The sequence below is a fragment of the Ascaphus truei genome, chromosome 9 (assembly GCF_040206685.1).
Source record: "Ascaphus truei isolate aAscTru1 chromosome 9, aAscTru1.hap1, whole genome shotgun sequence".
Taxonomy (NCBI): domain Eukaryota; kingdom Metazoa; phylum Chordata; class Amphibia; order Anura; family Ascaphidae; genus Ascaphus; species Ascaphus truei.
In genome coordinates this window covers 66,070,465-66,091,660 of record NC_134491.1, presented here as the reverse complement: position 1 = coordinate 66,091,660, position 21,196 = coordinate 66,070,465, and the positions used below count along the sequence as shown (strand labels likewise).

Below are 21,196 nucleotides of genomic sequence, written 5' to 3'. Positions count from 1 at the left end.
AATTGTTAGAGAAAACTGAATTGAAAGGAGCTAAGTGAGGGCGTAACATGTTATCGGAGGTATCTCCTCCTTCCTGCCAAGTCCTGAAACCTTCTTTTTATTTTTTTTAAGCATCTTTAGGTTTACTGGCTCTGCACTTCTTTAGCACAGGCTGTGTAATGCGATCGGTATGAGCTTATAGGGGTCCATGTTAAAATGGATGAGAAGCAAAAGGTGACAGTGAGTGCTCATTTGCATGTCCATTACCCAGAATCCCTGGCTGCAGTGGAAGGACTGTATGCTAAGCGGTGATGGGGAAAAGCCGGGCTGCAGAACTGTCTGAGACATGTCAATGTGCTCACAAGTGGTATTTTGATTTGATTTAACCTCTTCACTGCGGATAGATATTGTGTACCGTAAATTGGACAACGGCCTCCGTTAATGTTATTTGGGGTTGTCATACACGCACCGCTTTGCCTTGTATTGCAATATCCTTCTAATTCTGGAAGGGCGGTCAGGGTATATTTCAAAGGGATTGCGCAGCAGATGTATACCTGCGACATTTAATATACATCTTCCAATAAGAAGCAGAGATTCCAACGCTCGTTTTCTGCTTTAAAAAAGTGTCCACTCCAGATTGCCACCAGACCCTTGCCATTTACGGTCATGTGACTGCTTCAGGTGTGATCACATGATGGCGGCCGCCCGACTGATATGGAAGTAGAGGGGGTTTCTGTTGGTTAAAGCAGAGCCGTCTCTCCAATCAGCCAATGGAAAACCAGCACTTTGCCCTGATATGCTTTATTTGCCAATAGGGCCTTTGGTGTGCCAGGTACATCATAAGGGTACTGAAGGAAGCGGCGTTCCCCAAAACGTTAACCATTTTCACTAAGGCGTCAGGGCTGCTCAAGCCCCCTCCCAACAAGTGAGGTTTTCAGGATATCCCTGCTTCAGCACAAGTGGCTCAATCGGAGGTTCGGAGCCACCTGTGCTAATGCTGGGATATCCTGAAAACTAGATCTGCTAGGGAGGCTTGAGGGCTGGATTTGAGCAGCCCTGATCTACGTAATTTATTATCTCTTACTTTTTGTAACACAAATCATAGTGCTACCATCGGTGAGCAGATAGTAACCTTTCTATATAATTTGGTTTTTTTTTTTTTAAGGGTTGTGGCCTCCTTTTATGTAACAAAGATTGTGATTGCGCTTTTGTTTTTTGTTTTAATGGAGTGCACCACTACCACCGTCATCACTATAAGGTTAAAGTCACAATCCTGCTGAATGTGCCTGTGTCCATCTCTCCAGATTGGAACCAAGGGGTTCCATGAGCCACTTTATTTTCAGCTCTGGGATCACGCCATTCCCAAGATGGCTACCAGCATTGCTTCCTAGTTCCTCCGGGGAATTTAAATGGCTGTCCAAAAAAAAAAAAAAAAACCTCTGACTATATCGCGGCTTCCTGTGGGCTCGCGGGAGCCACGAGAGTTGAACAGCCGTTTTTGTTTTTCTGGTGGGGCAGAGACACTGGTACTGCACATGTGCGTATCTCGAAGATGGGGTGCCTGGCACTTAAAATAATGGGGCTCGCTTTAAAGGACCCTTTGGTTCAAAATCAGATAATAAAAAAAATCTGGTTTAAAACCAAAGTTTACGGGAGGGAGAAGGAGCGGCTCCGTGAGTAAAGACACTGACTGGCACTGAGTTTGAAGGGGGAACAGGGGAACCTGGCTCAATTCCTGGTGTCGGCTCCTTGTGACCTTGGGCAAGTCACTTTATCTCCCTGTGCCTCAGGCACCAAAAACATAGATTGTGAGCTCCATGGGGCAGGGACCTGTGCCTGCAAAATGTCTAAAGCACTACGTAAAAACTAGCAGCGCTATACAAGAACATGCTATTATTATTATTATTATTATTATTATGCAGCAAAAGGATTAATGCTTTTACAGCTGATGGTTACGCCAAGTGAGCCAACATCAGTAACAGGGTGACATGTTGCTTTAAGGCTTTGCCAGCAGAGAGGGTTAATGTGGCTCCCTGTAATTATTTCTGACTGGTCACAACTTGTCGTTTCTAACATTGGGACAGGACAAAAGGTGTGTGGTGTGTGTGTGTGTGTGTGTGTGTGGTGTGTGTGTGGTGTGTGTGTGGTGTGTGTGTGGTGTGTGTGTGGTGTGTGTGTGGTGTGTGTGTGGTGTGTGTGTGGTGTGTGGGTGTGTGTGTGTGTGTGTGTCGGTTAAAGCGCCTCAACTGTAACACTATATATTAAACTCGCGTTTATTGCGCCAATCTGCTTCATTCAAAGATGAGTTTTAGTAACTTCAGTTACTTTCAGAGCGCTAAAAACGGATTTTATTACAAATGTACTGTTTCAATGATGTGGAAAAGAAGCAACAAGTTAGTGTGCGCTCATTTGCCTATCCCCCAGAATCCCTGGCTGCAGTGCAAGCATTTTATGCCAAGATATAACAGGGGGGGGGGAAGAAATCGGAATTGCAGACCTGTCGGACATGTGGATCTGCTTACACCTGGTATTTTTTATTTGTTTTAAAAGTTACTGAGGGGGTAAATGGGGTGATTAGAAATTCACCCAAAAATTAAGCCTGTTGTACTGTGGTGCATTAAAAAAAAAATAATAATTTAAAGGAAAAAGAAACCTATTCCTTCTCTACCAGATTTCTGCATTGTAAATTGTAATCCACAACAAAGAAGCAACCTCTTCTAAATCTAGAGCAAACACCCCGTGTTTGTGCGGGAGAGGGAACGTTAGATATAGAGATGCAAGTGGCATAAGGAAAAGCTCATCAGCTTTGAGAAGGAAGGAATGTGCTTGGAATTCCATGAATGCGCTGCTCCGATAACGGGGGCTGTGCCGGCTTCTGTTTCGGCTGGGGCCACGGTACTCCAGACCGTGCAGAGGCGTCCGCACGCTGAGCGAACAGACTGCCTTAAGGCAGCGTTCGCAGGCGCGTCCGCGTGGAACCGGAGGAGGCGTGTCCGCGCGGAACCGGAGGGGGCGCGCGTTGTGTGAGAAATCAGTTAAACTGTTTTCTCAGTGCGACAGACAGGTCACGTGAGCAGCTCTCCCAATGAGGGCGAACCAGCTCTGTGACGCCCCTAGGAACGCCGCCCACCATGGCCAGGGAAAGCACCCGCGTCCCCACAGCCTCCGCACGGGAGAAGGCGCCATGGCCCCAGCCTTAGGCTGCTAACCATAGGAAGTTTTGCTGAAATCACAGTACTTGCCTTATTTATTGTTTTTGGAAAGTTTTTTTTAAACTGCTTTGCTATTAAAATCCACAAACACAAAAAAAGTGTTCACAAGTAAAATGAAAACACTTCTATTTGATATTTTTAGCGCATTGATCTCTGAAGTGGGAGCTCCCTCGTACTTCAAGATCTGAGCCTTCACTTTAACCTTTCTCCTCCCCTTCAAGTTGACATTTAGTTATATAGTTTCTACTGTCCTACACCTATAGGCCCTTAATATATTTCTAGAAGTCTAGACTCCTAGCCTATCTTCCTTAAGCTGCGGGCATGGTCAGCGCTGAGGCACGCTCACGTGTGGCAGTGAGCCCCTGCAGCCGCAATGAGAGCGGCTTTAGCAGGGGCTTGCGCATGCTTCCGCAAGCGTGCGGAAGCGTAGCCGACACTCAAATTTAGATTACGCGCGCAGGGCCGGTCACGTGACCGTTTTGCCCAATGAGGGCAAACAAGCTCCGTGACGTCACTGGCCCGCCCATAGACACGCCCTCTGCACTGGCTTAGTGTCAATGGACTCGGCCTTATAGACGCTGTTTATTTCTATAGATATAAAATTAGGTTGCTAACCTTCCCTTATAAGTGCTGTCTATTACAATAGCGAATGGCTATAACAGGCTTCTCCTACTCTACCTTCCTTTATCAGTGCTGTTTATTACAATAGCTATAACAGGCTTCTCCTACTCTACCTTCCTTTATCAGTGCTGTTTATTACAATAGCTATAACAGGCTTCGCCTACTCTACCTTCCTTTATCAGTGCTGTTTCTTTATGGTTTATTTCTATAGCTAAGACAGCCCGTGTCTTGTGACTACCTCCTAGTTTTTTGCACTGTGGATTGTGAAATTCATCCTGCATTACAGAACTATGACTAAAGTCCACAGCTATCCCTGACCGGTGATTGTGACAAGCTTTTAACTTGAGGGTTCTGGGAGGGTCCAACATTATAACTAAAGAGACTTCAGCAGTTTGGATAATTCTGCACACTGTAACGCTGCCTCCTACTCCTCCTGGTGGTCCACTTCTCCAGGACCAATGGCTACTTTTCCAGAACCCATGTCATTCAGGGATCTTATTCTGTTCAATAATTAGTCTAGATCAAGTGTTTTCTAACCTTATTTTTTTTTTTTTGTGTGTTGTTAAACCCTATAATTATATTGTGACATTCTGGTGAAACCCCCAACCCTCTCTAATAGCACGTCTGAGACATTGTAATACATTGTAAATTCTTCTGTATTTGGTACAATTTTAAAATGACCTGAAAGTTGCAGGAAACTCTATTGGGGTGCCCGGGGAACCCCAAGTTTCCTAGGAACCCCTGTTGAAAAACACAGGTCTATCAATTACTTTTTTTTTTTTTTTTTAAATACATATCTATATCTACTTGGGGCTTCTGTAGCGGACTTGTGTTGAACTTCGGGTTACTTGGTGCAGTAGATCTTTAAATCCAATGTTATAGCACCTTGAGAAGTAAAAATGGCAGCTGTTAATGGCATTGAAATGTTATTAGGATGAACCATAGCTACCACCTGGTTTCACTTGTCAGTGTCAGGATAGTAGAGGTAATTTGGGATAGAGGACAATGTTCTTTAGTGTCCTTGATGTGGATGCAAAGCTAGGTATGCCCTCTGATACACATCCATGGAAACAGGACCTCCAGTTCACACACAAATTCCAAAAAAGAATAACAGCGCAGATCCCTTTAGCAACAAAGGCTTACAAATGCAGCCAGTTACCTATATATGTAGGCTATTGAACATCTGCCATTCGTTTCCTTTGGTCCTTAAAGGGACAGCCCCTTTAAAGCAGCAATACTACATCTTCCACCCCCCTTTTTTTTTATGCATGCAACCATGTACCATTGTACATTCTTATCTAAGATGGCAATCATTTGATGCTCCTGTTATTAATCTGAAAAAATCCTTAGTGTGCCTAACTAAATGGCTGCCTTAAAGTTCTAATCAATCCTTCAGTCAGTGTAACTAACTCAGCAGCTACAATCTATCCTTCTATTACTAAGGTAACATTATCGTTTACAGCTCAAACTACTGGGAATATTGACAACAAATTATCACATGCAGGAAAGTGTTGCACAGATCTTGCACTGCTATGGCTGGCGGTGAGCTAAACCTGCTATAGAAATCAAAGGATGATCCGTATATGAACTCATTGAAAATGGCATTGAGTTGAATAAAACAAATAGTGACTATCAGAACTGATTAAAAAAAAAGTTGCATGCTTTGCATTTAAAGGATCAATCCATGTGCCAATCGGGCCAGTAGGAAGCTGTGAAGGATGACGTTGCTTCTTCCTATTCCGTAATGCGGAAGATTTAAATTGCCATTTTGTTTCCCCTAGCAGGGGCGGCACCTTCTCTAGTAAGTATCTCGCAAACCTGGGGCGCCCTGGAGCTGAAATGAACACGATTCATATCCGGAGATGTAATAAAATAAAATGAGCAGTGGAACTGTCCCCACCGTGCCCGAATAGGCCAAATAATGTGGTCGATCAACAGACCCTCCTGGTGTAATTACTTGTCTTGCTCTTTGAAGGTCTCCACTTTGTCGCTTCGAAACAACTCTGAGCGTAATGAAACAAAGCGTTTATCAGCGACCTGTTTAAGTATGCAGAGAAGCACGGTGCTCTGCTCGCTTTGTGAGGCTTCTCCATTTCTTAATCCGCTTATTACAGACATGTTTTCTCTCGTCTGGGACTGCAGCTCAATTTTTTTTTCTCCTCAAAAAAAACAAAACACATTTTCTTAATTGAGGTCAGGATAAGCATCGCTAGTCAAATCCTGCCTTGCTTTTCGTCTAACTCCGTTTGACGTATTTCAGTGTGGTTGTAATTGTTCTGGGTCACATGAAAACCGCAGTCCACACAACGCTCTCCCTCGTCCCAGCAACTCCTGCAGTTCTAACAATATCTGCCAGTCGCCAAATGAGTACCCAGACTGGAGGACATTTGAGGAGGGAAGGCAATAGGTAAACTGGGAATATAATCTGTTTATATTGCTTTATCTTTGTGACTTATTGATGTGCTGTCACAGCAGGTAATATAGAGGAGAGCGCAAAGGAACTATATTTCCAAACACGCATTGATATGCATTTTGTGTTCATATCTACAGTACAGTAATCGGTAGGAGTATTGAACCAACACTGGAATGGGTTGTCCGCTTAACCACAAATGCAGTACTTATCCTGCAGTTTAATGATGTATGGGCAATGCATTTCCACTGTTTCATACTGTGTTCCATGAACATTAACATTAAATATCAAAGTTGTGTATTATCTCAATATCCCATAGGGCAATATAAAGAATGTATAAAAATAAAATCTGATGCTCTACACAATACATTCGAATTCAATTCAGAACGAGGTTCAAAAACGCATACACGCCTGTTCCTAAAACACGGGTATAAGGTCCTTGCTCAAGGTTGGCTAAACTGGACTCTTGTAGGGCCACGAATGGGAGTGTCCGTTCGAATTGCGGCTCGAACAGCCATTTCAGACTACATTGGGTGTAATACATAGTGTAATACGTGCCTAATCGGTAGTTGGACCCAGATTGTCCAATATACCATGGTACATCTTCTCCCAGCGTACTGCAGTGAGGCGGCTTCTATCCCATTCATTTCTTTATGGTTTGTATCGTGCTTAGAAGGGTAATGAAAACCCACATCGTACAACGATGGCGTTTGTATGGTTTTTTTCCTGAGGGATCTCTCAGCCTTTGAAGCTGTTCTGTTTCATTTCATATTAAAAGTGGGTCAACTAAAACTCTTGGCAGTCTTGCTGGGCGCTGACTAGAGAAATGACTTTCAGAGCTGTATCCATTGTAATATGAAAGCCAGTCCCACAGATGGTTAAAAAAAAAAAAAAAAGCTTGGCTAAACGGCATGTACTTAATCACATCCTTCATTGTGAAACACCTCTGTGTGGTGTTCGTGACAAATTGTGATGTCAAGGAGTGTGTTTGTGTGTAGGCAGAAGACGTAGCTTAGTGATCATATTGCTGCCTTTTGAAGCAGGTGAACCCAGATAAAATCCCAGTGCCTGATGCCCTTGTGACGGTGAGCAAGTCTTTATCTCCCTGCATACCAAGCACCAAAATGAGATTGTGAGCTCTTTGGGTACGGGCTCATTGTCTGCACAAATTCTATTTGCAGCGCTGGTAAAACCACTGTTAAAACGGAAGGCGGGAGGGAGTTGCAGGGCTGTGCACTTTTTAAAATTTTTTTTTTTTTTTACTGTATGGCTGCTTCTCTACATCAGGGCTGCGCAAACTTTTGGAGCTGCTCCCAGCGCTCGCGTCCCCCCCCCCCCAATACATTTTTGCTGGCATCAAATGAGCCATGGGTCATGTGACGTTACTCTGCTCTACTTGCTCTAAATCACAGCGGTGGTCTTTCCACAGTTATGGCGGCAATTCGAAAGAAGCTGGTGATTGTGGGAGATGGAGCTTGCGGGAAGACCTGCCTGCTAATCGTGTTCAGCAAGGACCAGTTTCCTGAGGTCTACGTGCCGACTGTCTTCGAGAACTACATTGCTGATATCGAAGTAGATGGGAAACAGGTGAGCTGAACAACCAATAGTGACTCTTGTCCCCGCAAACGTACAACTTCTGTCTTCTGTGTAACGGTATAAACAAGAAGTATTACTGCACAACAAAAACAAGAAAAATTCTTATATTCCCCGGTGCTCCTGGCTCGGGAATCCCTGTCTGCACTCGCACGTTTCAGCAACCAGATAGGAAACCGGGCAACACGGATTGCTGCAAAAAAACTATTGAGCCAAGTTATGACGTTTTGGCAGACACGTGCCTTTCTCAAGTGTTGGCAGGCCATCCAAACTTAAGAGAGGCAGCTATGTCTGCCGAAACGTCGTAACTTGACCCAATAAATAGGTTTTGCGCAGAAATCCGTGTTGCCCGGTTTCCCATCTGATTTCTGTGTAACGGTAACCAGTGTAATGTACTGTAGTGCTTCAATTTGTCATCTTTTTTTTATGGGTCCCAAACATTCTCTAAGAGGATTCAGACATACCGAAATTATCAACCTCCAGGCAAAGACAATCTGAGATTTATTAGGTATGGACTAAAAATGTGGCATTTTCATAGAAAACTTACAGTACGATTGTTTCATCATGGTTGATTTTACTGTCATTGTTTAAATACTCAACAAATTATTTCTGAGGACTAAAAAGGAGTGTGTCATTTTGCAATTACTTAGATTTTTTTTTTTTTTTAATCTAATCAATCTTTTTGGGGGTTATGTAGGAACCTTGCTTTTGGTAAGCTACAGTAATGTTCTTTAGCTCTCTATTTAGCAGAAGAAGCTTAGAATGTTGTCTGATGGATAATCAATACTCTTGAATAAAGCTGCACTCTGTTTCACGGATGCTCTCCACATGGATGTGCAGCTTTTGACACCTGTCCAGTTTTAGGGGTATTTGGGCCATTTATGCAAGCTGCGTTGTTTAAAGACTGAGCACCTCTTGAGTTTCACGGTTTTTCCTCTCCTGCTTACTCGTTATCATATAATCCTCCCTCCTCCTGTGCAAACTAATTGGGTTATTTCCTTGTAGGTTGAGCTGGCTCTCTGGGACACAGCAGGGCAAGAGGATTACGACCGGCTTCGCCCACTCTCTTACCCTGACACCGATGTTATCCTGATGTGTTTCTCCATAGACAGCCCTGACAGTTTAGGTAAAAATTGTGTGTGTGTTCAGCTAATATGCAATTTGTGTATAGATGGGAGGTTCTCAAAAGGGATATGGTCAATGGACAAACTAGAGGAAGGAAGATCCCTATAGATTAAGCTCACAAATCAACCTTGTAATTGGGAGTTGTTGTGCTTTCTACAGGGGTATGTGTGTAAATGTGTATACTCACTCTCACCCCCTTGTCTTGTCTGGGACTAATGGAAGTTCAGGGTAGGCAAAATGCTACATTTGACAGAGCTAGAGATGTAACTTTGAATAGAAGATACGTACTCCAACCCATGGTGTGTGTGTGTGGTCATACAACAGATGTAAGGTATTGTAGAGCACGGATTTCGAAGCTCCCGCGTGGTTCAGTGCCTTACTAAGAACATACTGTAGACCTCATGCTGCCCAGAATCAGTCAAAACTGTTTTTAAAAAAAATGTCACGGAATGTCAGACCGCCAGTACCCAGAAACAACGGGTCACTGGTACACGTGGTCTATCCAGACTCTGCCCTTCGAAAGCGTCTAGGTCCTACTGACAGCGAGGGGTTCCCGCTAGGACAAAAGCGTACCCTACTATTCTTAACCTACTCTGCTAGGATGGGGTCACCAACCAGAACCACTATGGGGAAACCCACCCAAAAGCTGTGTGGACCTGGGGTACCTGCCACCCAATCCCGGTGACCACAGGCTCTTGCTGGGAGCCACAAACTTACTCCTATATGGTGTTGGTTTTTGAGAGCAATGGGCCCTCTGCTAACTAAGAGGGGCTCCCAGAAAAGTTAAACAATTACTAAATACGAAGTAATAATCCTAGCCTAAACTCACTAGGAGGTAGTGCCAGCAACCAGGCTGAGGGGGACCCACCCAAGAGTACTGCTCTTACACAGGGTACACTCCCACACACTCCAGCTAATCCCTGACTCGCACAAGGAGTGATTCACAAAACTTCAATAACCGGCGTCCATGTCTACACTGTTACCTAGGGGTTACTGGGAATAGCAGGCCCAAGCCAAATGCCTGAGCCACAGAATTCCCAGTATGCACCCAAACTAAATAACACAACCCACAGTATATAACCAACACTCAGTCACAACAATAACTATTAAACAATGGGTTTAATAGGGAAGGGTTCAGTATACAAACCCATTACATACAGATCAGCAACAGCTAATAAAAGGGAAGGGTAGTGGAACATTTCTTAACTTACAGAATGTTAAGTTAAAGTCTGGGGGTGTGGAAGGGTTCCTTGGGCTGGTGCAGAAGTTAGTGGGGATTGCTGCATGGACCAATATCTTCCGAGGGGGGGTGGGAGGAGAAGAGAGGAAAGAGAGACGGCACCGAAATGTCTTCCCCCAGTGAGTCTAAAGGCAAAACTGCCAGGCAGGGCTCTTAAAGATTTTCTCCCCCATTGGTTCAACAATCCCATAGGGGACGTTGGGGCAGTTTTTTTTTTTTTTTTTAATCTTCAACCAATAACAGGGATGGCTTGCATCTAACAGAAATGTGAAAATAGGAGGGAATCCAGACCAGAAGGGGTTAATCAGTCCCCAATCAAAGGAGATGGGCTGTCTGACATCTGGAAAGCCTCAAAGGCCACCTCTCAGCAGGGGTCATCCAGCAAATGGCAAAAGCTACATGGGACACAGATCATGCAGACCCACCTGGGACAGTTTCACACCCCAGTCAGGCACAGGACAGAGGAACCACAGGGGGCCCCTGGATGTGACATGGGGGGGAGGGTGTACAGTATATAAAAAGCTGTACACTATTGCAAATACATTTTTACTTGTATTTCACTCTAAGATGGTGCCTGACATGGCAAAGAGACGTCACTGACACGCCTTTAACGTGGGGTGGGTGGAGAGGTCTTTGTTGAAAGGGGGGGTTCTGTGTAGTGTAAATGAGGGCTCTATATGGGGGGGGTGTCTTTGTTGTCATTAGGGCTTTAATACAGTATTTTAAACTGTACATCGTGGAAAGATTTTTTTTTTGTTGTAGGCCAGCTATTCATACGGCGTTATGCATACGCTTGTGGTGGACACGTTACTTTTTTGCTTAACTGGTATTTTCATGTGTACATGTGACATACACATATGCCGTATTTCCCCCTCCCTATAAATACCATCCACCCCCACTTCCTCCTACCCCGGCACTCTGCTGACCTTCAGTATGGATGTTCATATGCACAGCCCTGTGTTTACTACAGTGAATTAGAGACCAAAGCTTAATCTGTAAACCATTCCTGCTCCACCATCTCCCTATGCACACATGCGCACACGCACACACGCACACATACGCACACACACACCCCGTCATGGATGCCAACAATCACTTTCACCGTCTTTCCTGTTATTCTCGACAGAAAACATTCCTGAGAAATGGACCCCGGAGGTGAAGCATTTCTGCCCCAACGTGCCCATCATTCTGGTTGGTAACAAAAAGGACCTGAGAAATGATGAGCACACAAGGAGGGAGCTCACCAAGATGAAGCAGGTAACTTATCATTACTATGAGAGGACTCCACATATATACCAAACGGGAAACTCCTGTGCAGCTAAAGGGTAACCGCTCGCCAGAACCCGTTCGTCTTCCTGTACTGTGTACTCCTTTCAAATGTGTTTTATAGAAGAATGGGTGCAACCAGTGATAGAAGTGCGATACAAGAGTGCATTAAGAACCACCATTTTTTTTTTATTATTATTATTATTATTCACAAACACTTTATCACATTGTTTAATGCAATTAATGATAAAGGGTTACAGAAAGATTGGGGTTAGGGAAAGGATTAATGTAGCAAATTAGTATTCATATCCGACTAGCACCCTTTTGAAGACCCATCTTAAAACACCACTTTACAGATGCAGTTACCAGGACACCCTCCTCCTGTCTCTACATTCTTACTACTTAAATTGTAAGCTCTTTGGGGCAGGGACTCCTTTGTGCTAAATTACTTGTGTCTCCAGCGCTTACTCCCATTATTGTTATATTAATGTTATTGTATTATATCATGTTATAATATTGTTTCGTGTATTACAGCTGTGAAACTCTATGCACATAGATGGCGATTATAAAAAGATATACATACGTATTCTATGTGAATAATATCATATTAGGGATAAACCAGATGCACTTTAAACCGTGTAGGGGTTAGTGGGTGGGAGGGAATTTTTGGCAGCAAAATCAAGGACGAGAACGAAGTGACAAATCAATCCAAATTGGAAAGTCATTCAAATGTGTACAGGGAGAAGCTAGGTCAAAATGGTCTAATTACCAATAAAGTGCTTAATTAAGACGTTGCATCGAAAGCACTTTGTGATCAATACTTGCGTGGGTCATCTTACAAACCCAGGGGTCTCAAGTCTCTAACACGTTTTATGAATCAGGTTGGCGAGGTGCCTAAGCTGTAAATATCTAAAATAGTCGTCGTCTGAATAGATTCTATCCAGAATTTTTGGGCCACTGCCAAGTCTTTTCCCAGGGATTTTACAGGACTGGGAAACTTAGCTGTGAAGTGTATGTTGGTTAATTTGATGCCTAGATAAGAGGACGAAGATTCCGGTGGGAGATTTATATTTAAGGCTTTGGACTTCGTATTTCTTTGGACTTCATATTATTATTGATTTATGATTCCTGGAAGACTATCTGTAATTAGGACATTGAAAAATGTTAATAGTTAAAGCGGCAGTCCAAGCTGCCTTTTATTTTATTTTTTCTTCCCTCCTTTTAATATGTGAATCAACACAATCCTCACAATAAGTAATTGGCTAAGTTGCAGATCCAGCTTTCAACTGTGATCGATTTGGCGAAGATTTGGTGCGGGGGTTCGCTAAATGGCTCAGTGCAGCAGAAGAGGACCAAAGATGAAAAGTTCTGTGGGGAAGATCATGTGACCAGGCAGTCACTAGATACAATTGGTGCACTGCTAGAGAGAGGGCAGGGCTCAAAGGGGTGTGCCTGAGCCGATTTCAGAAGAGGAAGGGGATGTGATTTTGTAAATGGTTGCTATAGAAACAAAAATGCTAATTACATTAGAAGACATTAAAAATGTCATAGTTGTTTAAAAAAACACAGTACAGAACAGATTTTATAAATAAAGCCACATGTAGGATATTGCTTGGTCTGCAGCTTTAAGTTGGATGTGCTGATAAAATGAATGTTAGCAAGTAAAGCTATTTTGTGGGATCACAATCTTTATTTATTTTTTAAAGGGGTTCTCTTATTTTTTTTTAAACAAAAAATAAATAAATGTATATAGAATATTGTTTAGATCTTTGTAAAATAGTCTCTCTTCCCCTCTTTCCTTCCCCCTCTACAGGAGCCCGTTAAACCAGAAGACGGGCGAGAAATGGCTAATCGGATTAACGCCTTTGGCTACCTTGAGTGCTCTGCCAAGACTAAGGATGGTGTGCGGGAGGTGTTTGAGATGGCCACGCGAGCCGCCTTACAAGTCCGGAAACACAGGAAGAAGCAACGCTGCTCTATCCTATAAGGAAAGTCGTACAGCCTATCGGAGAGACCAAGAGAAGAACAAATTCGGAAGCCTCTTTGCTACTGGAGTCTCCCGCATCAAAATGCGGGTGATGCCGCAGCAAAGAGCTATATGCACAGTCTGTACTGTAACTGTATGTATCCTTATTTTGTTTAGTTTCCCCCGTCCCCTTACATCTAGGGTTAGGCATGCTAGGGGTTTCAGAAAAGTCTTTGGGATGAGGCTTTGGGCAGGGGAAAGCATTGAATGTAGTGTACTCGCAGTGACTCCCTCCCTGTCTCTAAAGCAGACACCTTTTTCATTCCTGGTTTTAGAAGCAAAGCACATGTGGGATTCTGGGAGATCTTTCTCTGTGCCATTTTCTGACCTCTATTTACAGTCAGAACCTTTTTGACCTGGTGTATCTTGCTCTGAGTTTCTTTGTGCCCCAAAGGGGTATTAAATGGCCTGCTAAAAGGGGAACCAAACATATATTTTTTTTTTTTTTTTTTTTGCTGCTTTGAGTAAATTATTCCTGCACAATACAAATATACAAGTGTATTGCACTCTCCTTTTATTCCAGCAACAGCTTCCACATAGGATCTTGCGGTCTATTCAATATCTTCAGGGCTGTGGCATCTTTGGAACTTTTTAACTCCTTCAGTGCTGGAGAAATCTCTACCCAAGAAACAAATTAGCATTGCCTTGCATCAATCTTTTAGAGCGTAGCCTACTGAAAAGGGGGCCGTTTATCCGCTCCAAAACTGGTGCAAGAAAGAAAACCCCCTTGCATCTGGTTAAATAGGATCCTATAACTGGGAATTGTTTTCTGTGTTCTCACGCTGCCTTATTTGCCCCCAGTCCTGCAGCAGAAATGCAGACACCCTTCACAGCCAGAGGGGCCGGTGACTTTTTCTTCACAATCTGTCGCAGGCCCCTCAGGCAGCTGAGTGGTTCAGTACCAATCGTACCGTCTGTTTTAACCCCTTTGGGGCTCGAGGGGTTAAACTGAACCCGGCACTGTAATTGCCCCTATTGTCAAAATAAGCGATGGAAAAAGTCTCCTGGATTAATTTGCTAAAGAGCTTTTGCCTTTACTACACCCACATCCCTCCGATATAATATATTTTTTAATACCGACGCAGTCCTGAACCACAGAATACCTTCAGGACCATTCAAGTAAATGACCTGTCGGGTATAAAAAAGCTCAACACCTTTTAGTTGGGTAAATCCAAGCCTTTGCCTTTTGCTTACAGTGTGGCGGCGTGCTGCCTTACGATGCATCCCTTTTTTTTGCTCTCCTGAAACCATCAGAAGTTTGGTTACCATTCACAGGGCCACAGCCGGTCCAGGACAGACTATTAGCTCAGCTGCTCCTTCGATCCAATTCCGAGATCAACTGCAGTGTCTCAACATCTCCTGAGCTCGTGCACAGATAAGTGGCATGAAGATAATCCCACCGCACAAGAGCATACATTTTATATTGATCTTTCAAATACTGAAAAAGCACAAATATAAAAATCAGCGCTCTCCGAATAAGTCCAGAGATTGTGTGGGGGCGCGGGCGGGGCGTAGACTCCTGCTGTGCTATGTGAGCCCCCCCCGAGTGTTGTACGCCAGTGCCCCAATGTATTTGGGGTGCCTGCATAACATGATGGGTGTTAAAGCACCCACCCGAGACTGTGGCAAGATGAGGAGCGCGGAGAGGTTAACACAAATTAATAAATATAAATTAATGAATTGCTGCTTCTTTCATACTTTTGTTTTTTTTGTGTATCTGTAACTCCTTTTGCTGCGTCCCTCAGCAAAACCTCGCGTCCACACCTTTGCTAAATAATGCACACGTTATACACCAGCAGTTTTTGCTCAATGTAATGAAGTTGGAGAACTCGTCCGTCTCTGTGCTTTGATTTGTTTACTGAATTTATTTGTCATGCTTTTTCTACAGCAAAAACAATCCTCAACTAGGTTTTTCTCCTCTCAAAAAACAACAACAAAACCTTTCGCTTGTCCCACCCTTTTGCCTTTTTAATTCTTAATAGATTCTTGAAATGAAGCCTACATCTGTAATATAGCTTTTTTGTTTTTTGTATTCTGTTTGCCTGACTGCCTGTAAACGTTGGAATTTGACACACGTGACTTTTCGAATGTAAAAAAAATCAAAATAAAGTATAATGAGAAAATAAATGCAAACTGGTATTTTAGTCACTGGCTGTTATTGGGGGTGCACGTGGGGTCTGCTTTAAAGGGTCAGCCCCAAAGATTAACCCTTTTTAAGGGTGGGGATTACCAATGACGTAGCAGCCAAATCAAGGATGACCAACTCCAGTCCTCAAGAGCACAGGTGGCTGTCATTCTGACTGAGACACTGAGCCACCTGTGCTGAAGCAGGGATATCCTGAAAACCAGACCTGTTGGTGGCCTTTGAGGACAGGAGTTGGCCTCCCCTGCGCTATACATCATGGGCTTACTGGACCTTTTTCTAGGTGCTGTTTCCGTTTGCCTCATAAGTGATGTCCAAGGAGCTGTCGCGTGTCCGCAGTGTCGCCACTCAAAGGGTTAAATCCACGTATTTGTATCTTGTGAATAATGAATGTTGCATTTCTCCAGGAACGCTGGATTTGAGTCTATCTGCTACATATGTGTTTTTCTGTAATGAAAATTACTTTGCAAACAATTTTACCTGAGGCTTTGAGGACAGGCATCAAGACATTGGATAAAGCTTCAAAAAACGCAGTAGAGCCTTCTTGTTTTCCAATAAAAGTTGACATCATTATTACAAAATACTCTGCTGCCAGAAGATTAACACACCTGGTGACCAAAGGGGTTAAACCAATGGGTGCGCCACTCCAGTCCTCAACAGGTCAGGTTTTCAGGATGTCCGTACTTCAGCAAACGTGGCTCAGTCTTCGATTGGGGAATAACGGGAATAACCAGACCTGTTGTGGGGTGGTGCGGGGTTTTGAGGACTGGAGTTGAGAACCTCTGGGTTACGCGTCTGAATTGAATGGTATTTTGTGTGATGGGAACCAAGCAGCGGTGATTACATTTGTTTTAACTACATTTTTGTCCAAATAGTGTGAGCAATTATTGACAGCCAGTAAACACCTTGTCACTGCTAATGAATATTTTACTGGTGACGCCCTGTAACATGCTCAACACACCTTTCAACCACTGTACGAACAGGAAAACAAGTTATTACGATCTGTTTGCTGTGTTAGCGTCGTCTGGCCTTGTTAATTATAGCAAATAAACTAAAGTCATCTCCTGTATCACAGGATCAAATTCGGCAAATGTGATGGCTAACTCCTAACCGCTTTGCTGCCAGATGGGTTTATGAAACTGGCAGTGAAGCAGTTAATCAGCATCAGCAAATTAAAAAAAATCACTAACGCTAATCTATGTGCATTCATTCTTACACAAATAGAGCGTTCTTTTAACGGGTCTTCAAAGGTTGACTATAAATTAATATGTACCACTTTATTTAAATAAAGTGTGTGTGTGTGTGTGTGTGTGTGTGTGTGTGTGTGTACACACACACACGTTGTGGTTGAACGGGAACAGTGACGAGACCCCTAATCTCTCCTAAGTAAACTATAGAACACACCAGGGGCCCTATGCAGAGAGCAGCGGTGGAATTAATTGGAGATGTTAATAAATAGTACCTTTTTTGGCGTGATTTTATCTCCATATGCAGAATGGTCCTAAAACTGCATTTAAAATCATGTCTGCATATGGAGAGTGTCAACCGGCGAGATGCGCGCTGGTGAAACATGTTTTAAAAAAAAGCGCGTTTTTTTTTTTTCCTTCTCCCTCTGGCCGCCGAGCTCCAGCTTCCTGCCAACTTTTGTTGGCGGAGCTAATTGTTGATTTTTTCTCCATTTTAATGGCGCGATCAGCCGCTAGATGGCGATCGCGCCTTTCTGAATACGGCACTTTTGAAACCTGGCGAGATTTAGGTTCTCGCCACCCGCGCGGCGAGATTTAAAAAAAAAAAAAAAAAAATGGCGCTTTTTTTTAAACTCGCCATTACCTGCCTTTCCAAAGGCATATTTCGCCAACAAATGCCGCTAATTCAGTTACCGCAGTGCTCTGCATAGGCCCCCAGGTGTTCCCAGCACTCTAAATGAAGAATTTGGAGATACTATTGTGTATTCATAGGGGGGGGGGAAAGGACATGCGACAACAATATGCAAATGCAACACACAGGTACTGAGTGAATACAGGAAGGGGTTGAGTGGTGGTGATATCACTAGCAAAGTGAGGGTAGGGAAACACCTGATGGGGAAGGGTGTTTGTGCAGGAAGATGTGGGGGGCAACATTTTGGGGTTATGAACCCCCCCTTCTACAGGCCCATAGCCTCCACAAAGGGGGAATATGGTACTTCCCAACTCCCTCAATTCAGTCCTCCTAATCTTAAAATCAAGTGAAAAGGAACACACAATTATAAGGGCAAATAAATGCAAACAGTCTCACATCGAATGGAATCTGTCATCTAGCATGTGTGTAACCTAAAGCAATAAACACCTGACACCCTTGCAAGAAAGTGGACCTGAAAACAAAAGCACACTATAGAAATATACAATGAATAAGATGTATGCAATTTGTCTCGGCAAATGGTCCTATTAGGCTGGCAATACTCTCCGGGAACAGGTCCCTATTATCCAACAGACTACAGGAGGGATAAATAAACTTGGGATATGCTCAATGTATATCAATGAAAACCCTGTGGTCAAAGAGTTTGATGTGTAGTCCTGTTTACATCAGCCAACAACAAATGCATTGAGCCTTTTCCAAGTTTATTTAGCCCTACTGTAGTCTCGTTTTTTTGTTTGTTTGTTTTTCTTATATGAATACACAATAGTATTTCTAAGCTTCATTAGCTTTCTTGTCTTCATTTGGAGTGCTGGGAACACCTGGTGTGTTCTACACTTTATTAAAATGTTTTAACGCCTTATTTTGGCGTTTTAATTGTAAATCTTTTCAGGCGCCAGAACATTACATTGTAAAACCTTTTTTGTTTTTGGTCACAAAATATTATCCCTCCATTCACTTAACATTTTAGGATGCAACTAAAATAAATACTCATTTTTATGAACCGGGTTAAAACAAAGCGTAATGGTCCTTTTCCATTGTGTGATTTCTAAAACCATGGTTGCGATGTCAACCAATCAGAATGCCTCGTACTGTTATAGTACTTAATGGGCGCCTCACATGCGGAATTATGTAATATTGGGGCATTCTGATTGGCTCAGGTCATTCTCACAGATACACAACTTTCCCTGTTGTCAAAATGAGTTGTATGATGTTCCATTCAACTATTATTCATGGGGGAGTTCAACTGAAATTTTGATCACACCGTTACCTTTTAAATTCGGTTCTTATGTTAACGTGAATATAGTGTTGGTATCCTCTCTCTTAATACGCTGATTTATGGGTTTCTTGGATGTTAAAGGAGTACGTTTTACTTCTAGGATTCCTGAGAGTTGGACACATTCTTCTCCCATAAGAGGGAGGTAATGAGCCCTAGTTAAAACTAGTTAATAAATAGTGATTCGTTCATCCACTTGCTCCTGAGTACCATTTGGTGACAATAAAATGAGTACAGGATTGTAAAAATAACAGGAAAGGCAGGGTTTTATTGTCATTGTATAAATCTCTAAGGAAGTTCAAAATACACCACAAGTTAAGAAGCAATCATGGAAAGAATTTAAATATATTAATTGGGAATTATACAACTATAACAAATAAAAAGTATGTATATATCGCACCGTTGTATGTATGTACGTACGTACGGTGAGGTTCACCACTGGAGCAGGTGGAATTTAAGTTTGATTTAACCACCTGCAATTTATTGCAAAGGTAAAGTGTTTTAATTGGAAAATATTTAGGGAACACAGTTTTTAGTGTTTGCACCAATCCCACACAGCTGTCTAGTCTTATTTTTTTCCTTTGTGTAGTTTTATGACAAATAATGTTAACATTAAAGTCTGCATCTGTGTCCACGCGTACACACACCCTGTAAAGGGTACGCTTATAGTGCCCGTGACGTCGGGCTACAGTCGCTGGCAAAATCAAATTGAGATGACTTCCAGCGATCGCGACCAAGCCGTCGCGCATACTATAAGCGCACATGATGGCGGCAATGCATTTGTTTTTACATTGCGTTGCTGTCACTATAAGCGCAGCCTTAGATGGATTTTATCATTCATACATTTGTATGGGTTTTAACTAGAGTCCTTTATTATCACCCTAGTGATTTTGTGTGAATGGATTTAATCCTTTGGTAAGAAGGATCCTGAAGTGCACCTAAATCCTTTGCAAGGACAGCAATGCATGGGGTTACTGGATGAAGGGGCCTGGATCTAAGTACTTATCTTTCATTGTAGTGACTATGAATACGTTAACGGTACGATGCACTTGATTAGTGCGCGCACACTGACATTTCGTATATGAACATAGTGTATACACACACATGTAGCTTTAATGCAGGTGAAAATGGTGTTAAGTCAACTCTGTACTTTAGCCAGAGGATGTAGGTTTGCAAAACGGGGAAAAGTGATACTTGGTGCCTCGGTCTCCGCACCATCCAATGTAACGCAGAGACTGGACAGAAAGCAAAGGAGGCACCAAGCTGAAATGCAGGCAAGATACGTATGCAGCAGGAGTTGACGTCCTGGAGAGATCCTGGTGGGGGTCCGTAAAGGAGACAACCGGGTGTAGGTGAGTGTCTCAGTGCTCATGTCCCCAGCTCGGTTCCATCTGCCGCTGTACAGAGCTCTCTTCAATCTCTTCGTCTGGAAAGAACAGACCATACGCAGTGAGTTTACGTAGCAAAAGGTGTATCTGGGAAGATGGTTTGTAAGCACCGATCTTGAACTCGCTCTGCATGTTATAATTTATCGAGCTCCGTGTCATACTGTAGATGCTGTCCGTAATGCCAGCGCCTGATCTTTAACCACTGCACAAATGCTTTTAACACACAGATACCCACTAACACAGTAATGTGCACACTGATGCACATATGTGGGTTACAACCGATATTATTGCGTAACTGGCACTACCAAGGATCTTAACTATAGCTGCAGAATACATACACAGGGCAAACGAGACACGTAAAAGCATAATATTACTCTGACCATCTTTACCAAAATACATCAAATACAGTAAACTTCTGGAAGGTCATCAACAATATATTCCAGCCTTCTAGCCACCATCAACCATCAAAAATGATGACACTATTCTGCTGAATCCCACCGACATTGATTACTTTGTGGGGTGTGCTACTTCCCTATGAGCAAAGGGCAACCCGAAATACAAACATGAAGCACAATCTGGGAGAACACATGTAGCCCCACTCCCAACACTGCCCACAATTTTCAATTTGTCTCAGTATTTGAAGAGATTACACAAGTGCTCGTCAAATTAAAACGAAGCAGCCAATGTGGACCTGACTTACTGCAATCAAAGTTTCTACGACTCGGTGCCCCACTGCTTTTCAAGCTAAATCAACTCTATTTTCTCTGCAGGCCATGTCCATAAGACCTGTAAAACTGCCAGATTTGTCACAATCTTCAAAAGTGGTGACAAAAATACTGTCTCCAACTACAGATCATTGTTCTCCCAATACTATCAAAAGTCATGGAAAAACGTGTCCACTCCAAAATAAGCAATTACTATACCAAGACAAATTTCCTTAGCCAACGCCAATCTGGCTTTACCCCAAAACACACCACGGTAACTACCCTGCTAAAAGTTTCAATAATATCCAGTGTGGAATGGT

General features: G+C 43.0%; 2 protein-coding genes across 2 annotated transcripts in view; one reads left to right on the top strand and one right to left on the bottom strand.

Moving 5' to 3' along the window:
• The window catches only part of RHOC (ras homolog family member C), a 41,189-nt gene extending 25,590 nt beyond the window's left edge, over positions 1-15,599 (top strand). The window contains exons 2-5 of the mRNA XM_075615282.1: positions 7,652-7,809; positions 8,821-8,941; positions 11,307-11,437; positions 13,260-15,599. Of these exons, the coding sequence (XP_075471397.1) occupies positions 7,654-7,809; positions 8,821-8,941; positions 11,307-11,437; positions 13,260-13,433 (582 nt within the window). The 5' untranslated portion in view covers positions 7,652-7,653 and the 3' untranslated portion in view covers positions 13,434-15,599. The remainder of the gene's footprint in view (positions 1-7,651; positions 7,810-8,820; positions 8,942-11,306; positions 11,438-13,259) is intronic.
• Positions 15,600-19,022: 3,423 nt separating this feature from the next.
• The window catches only part of MOV10 (Mov10 RNA helicase), a 78,101-nt gene continuing 75,927 nt past the window's right edge, over positions 19,023-21,196 (bottom strand). The window contains exon 21 of the mRNA XM_075615280.1: positions 19,023-20,210. Coding sequence (XP_075471395.1) covers positions 20,146-20,210 — 65 coding nt within the window. The 3' untranslated portion in view covers positions 19,023-20,145. The remainder of the gene's footprint in view (positions 20,211-21,196) is intronic.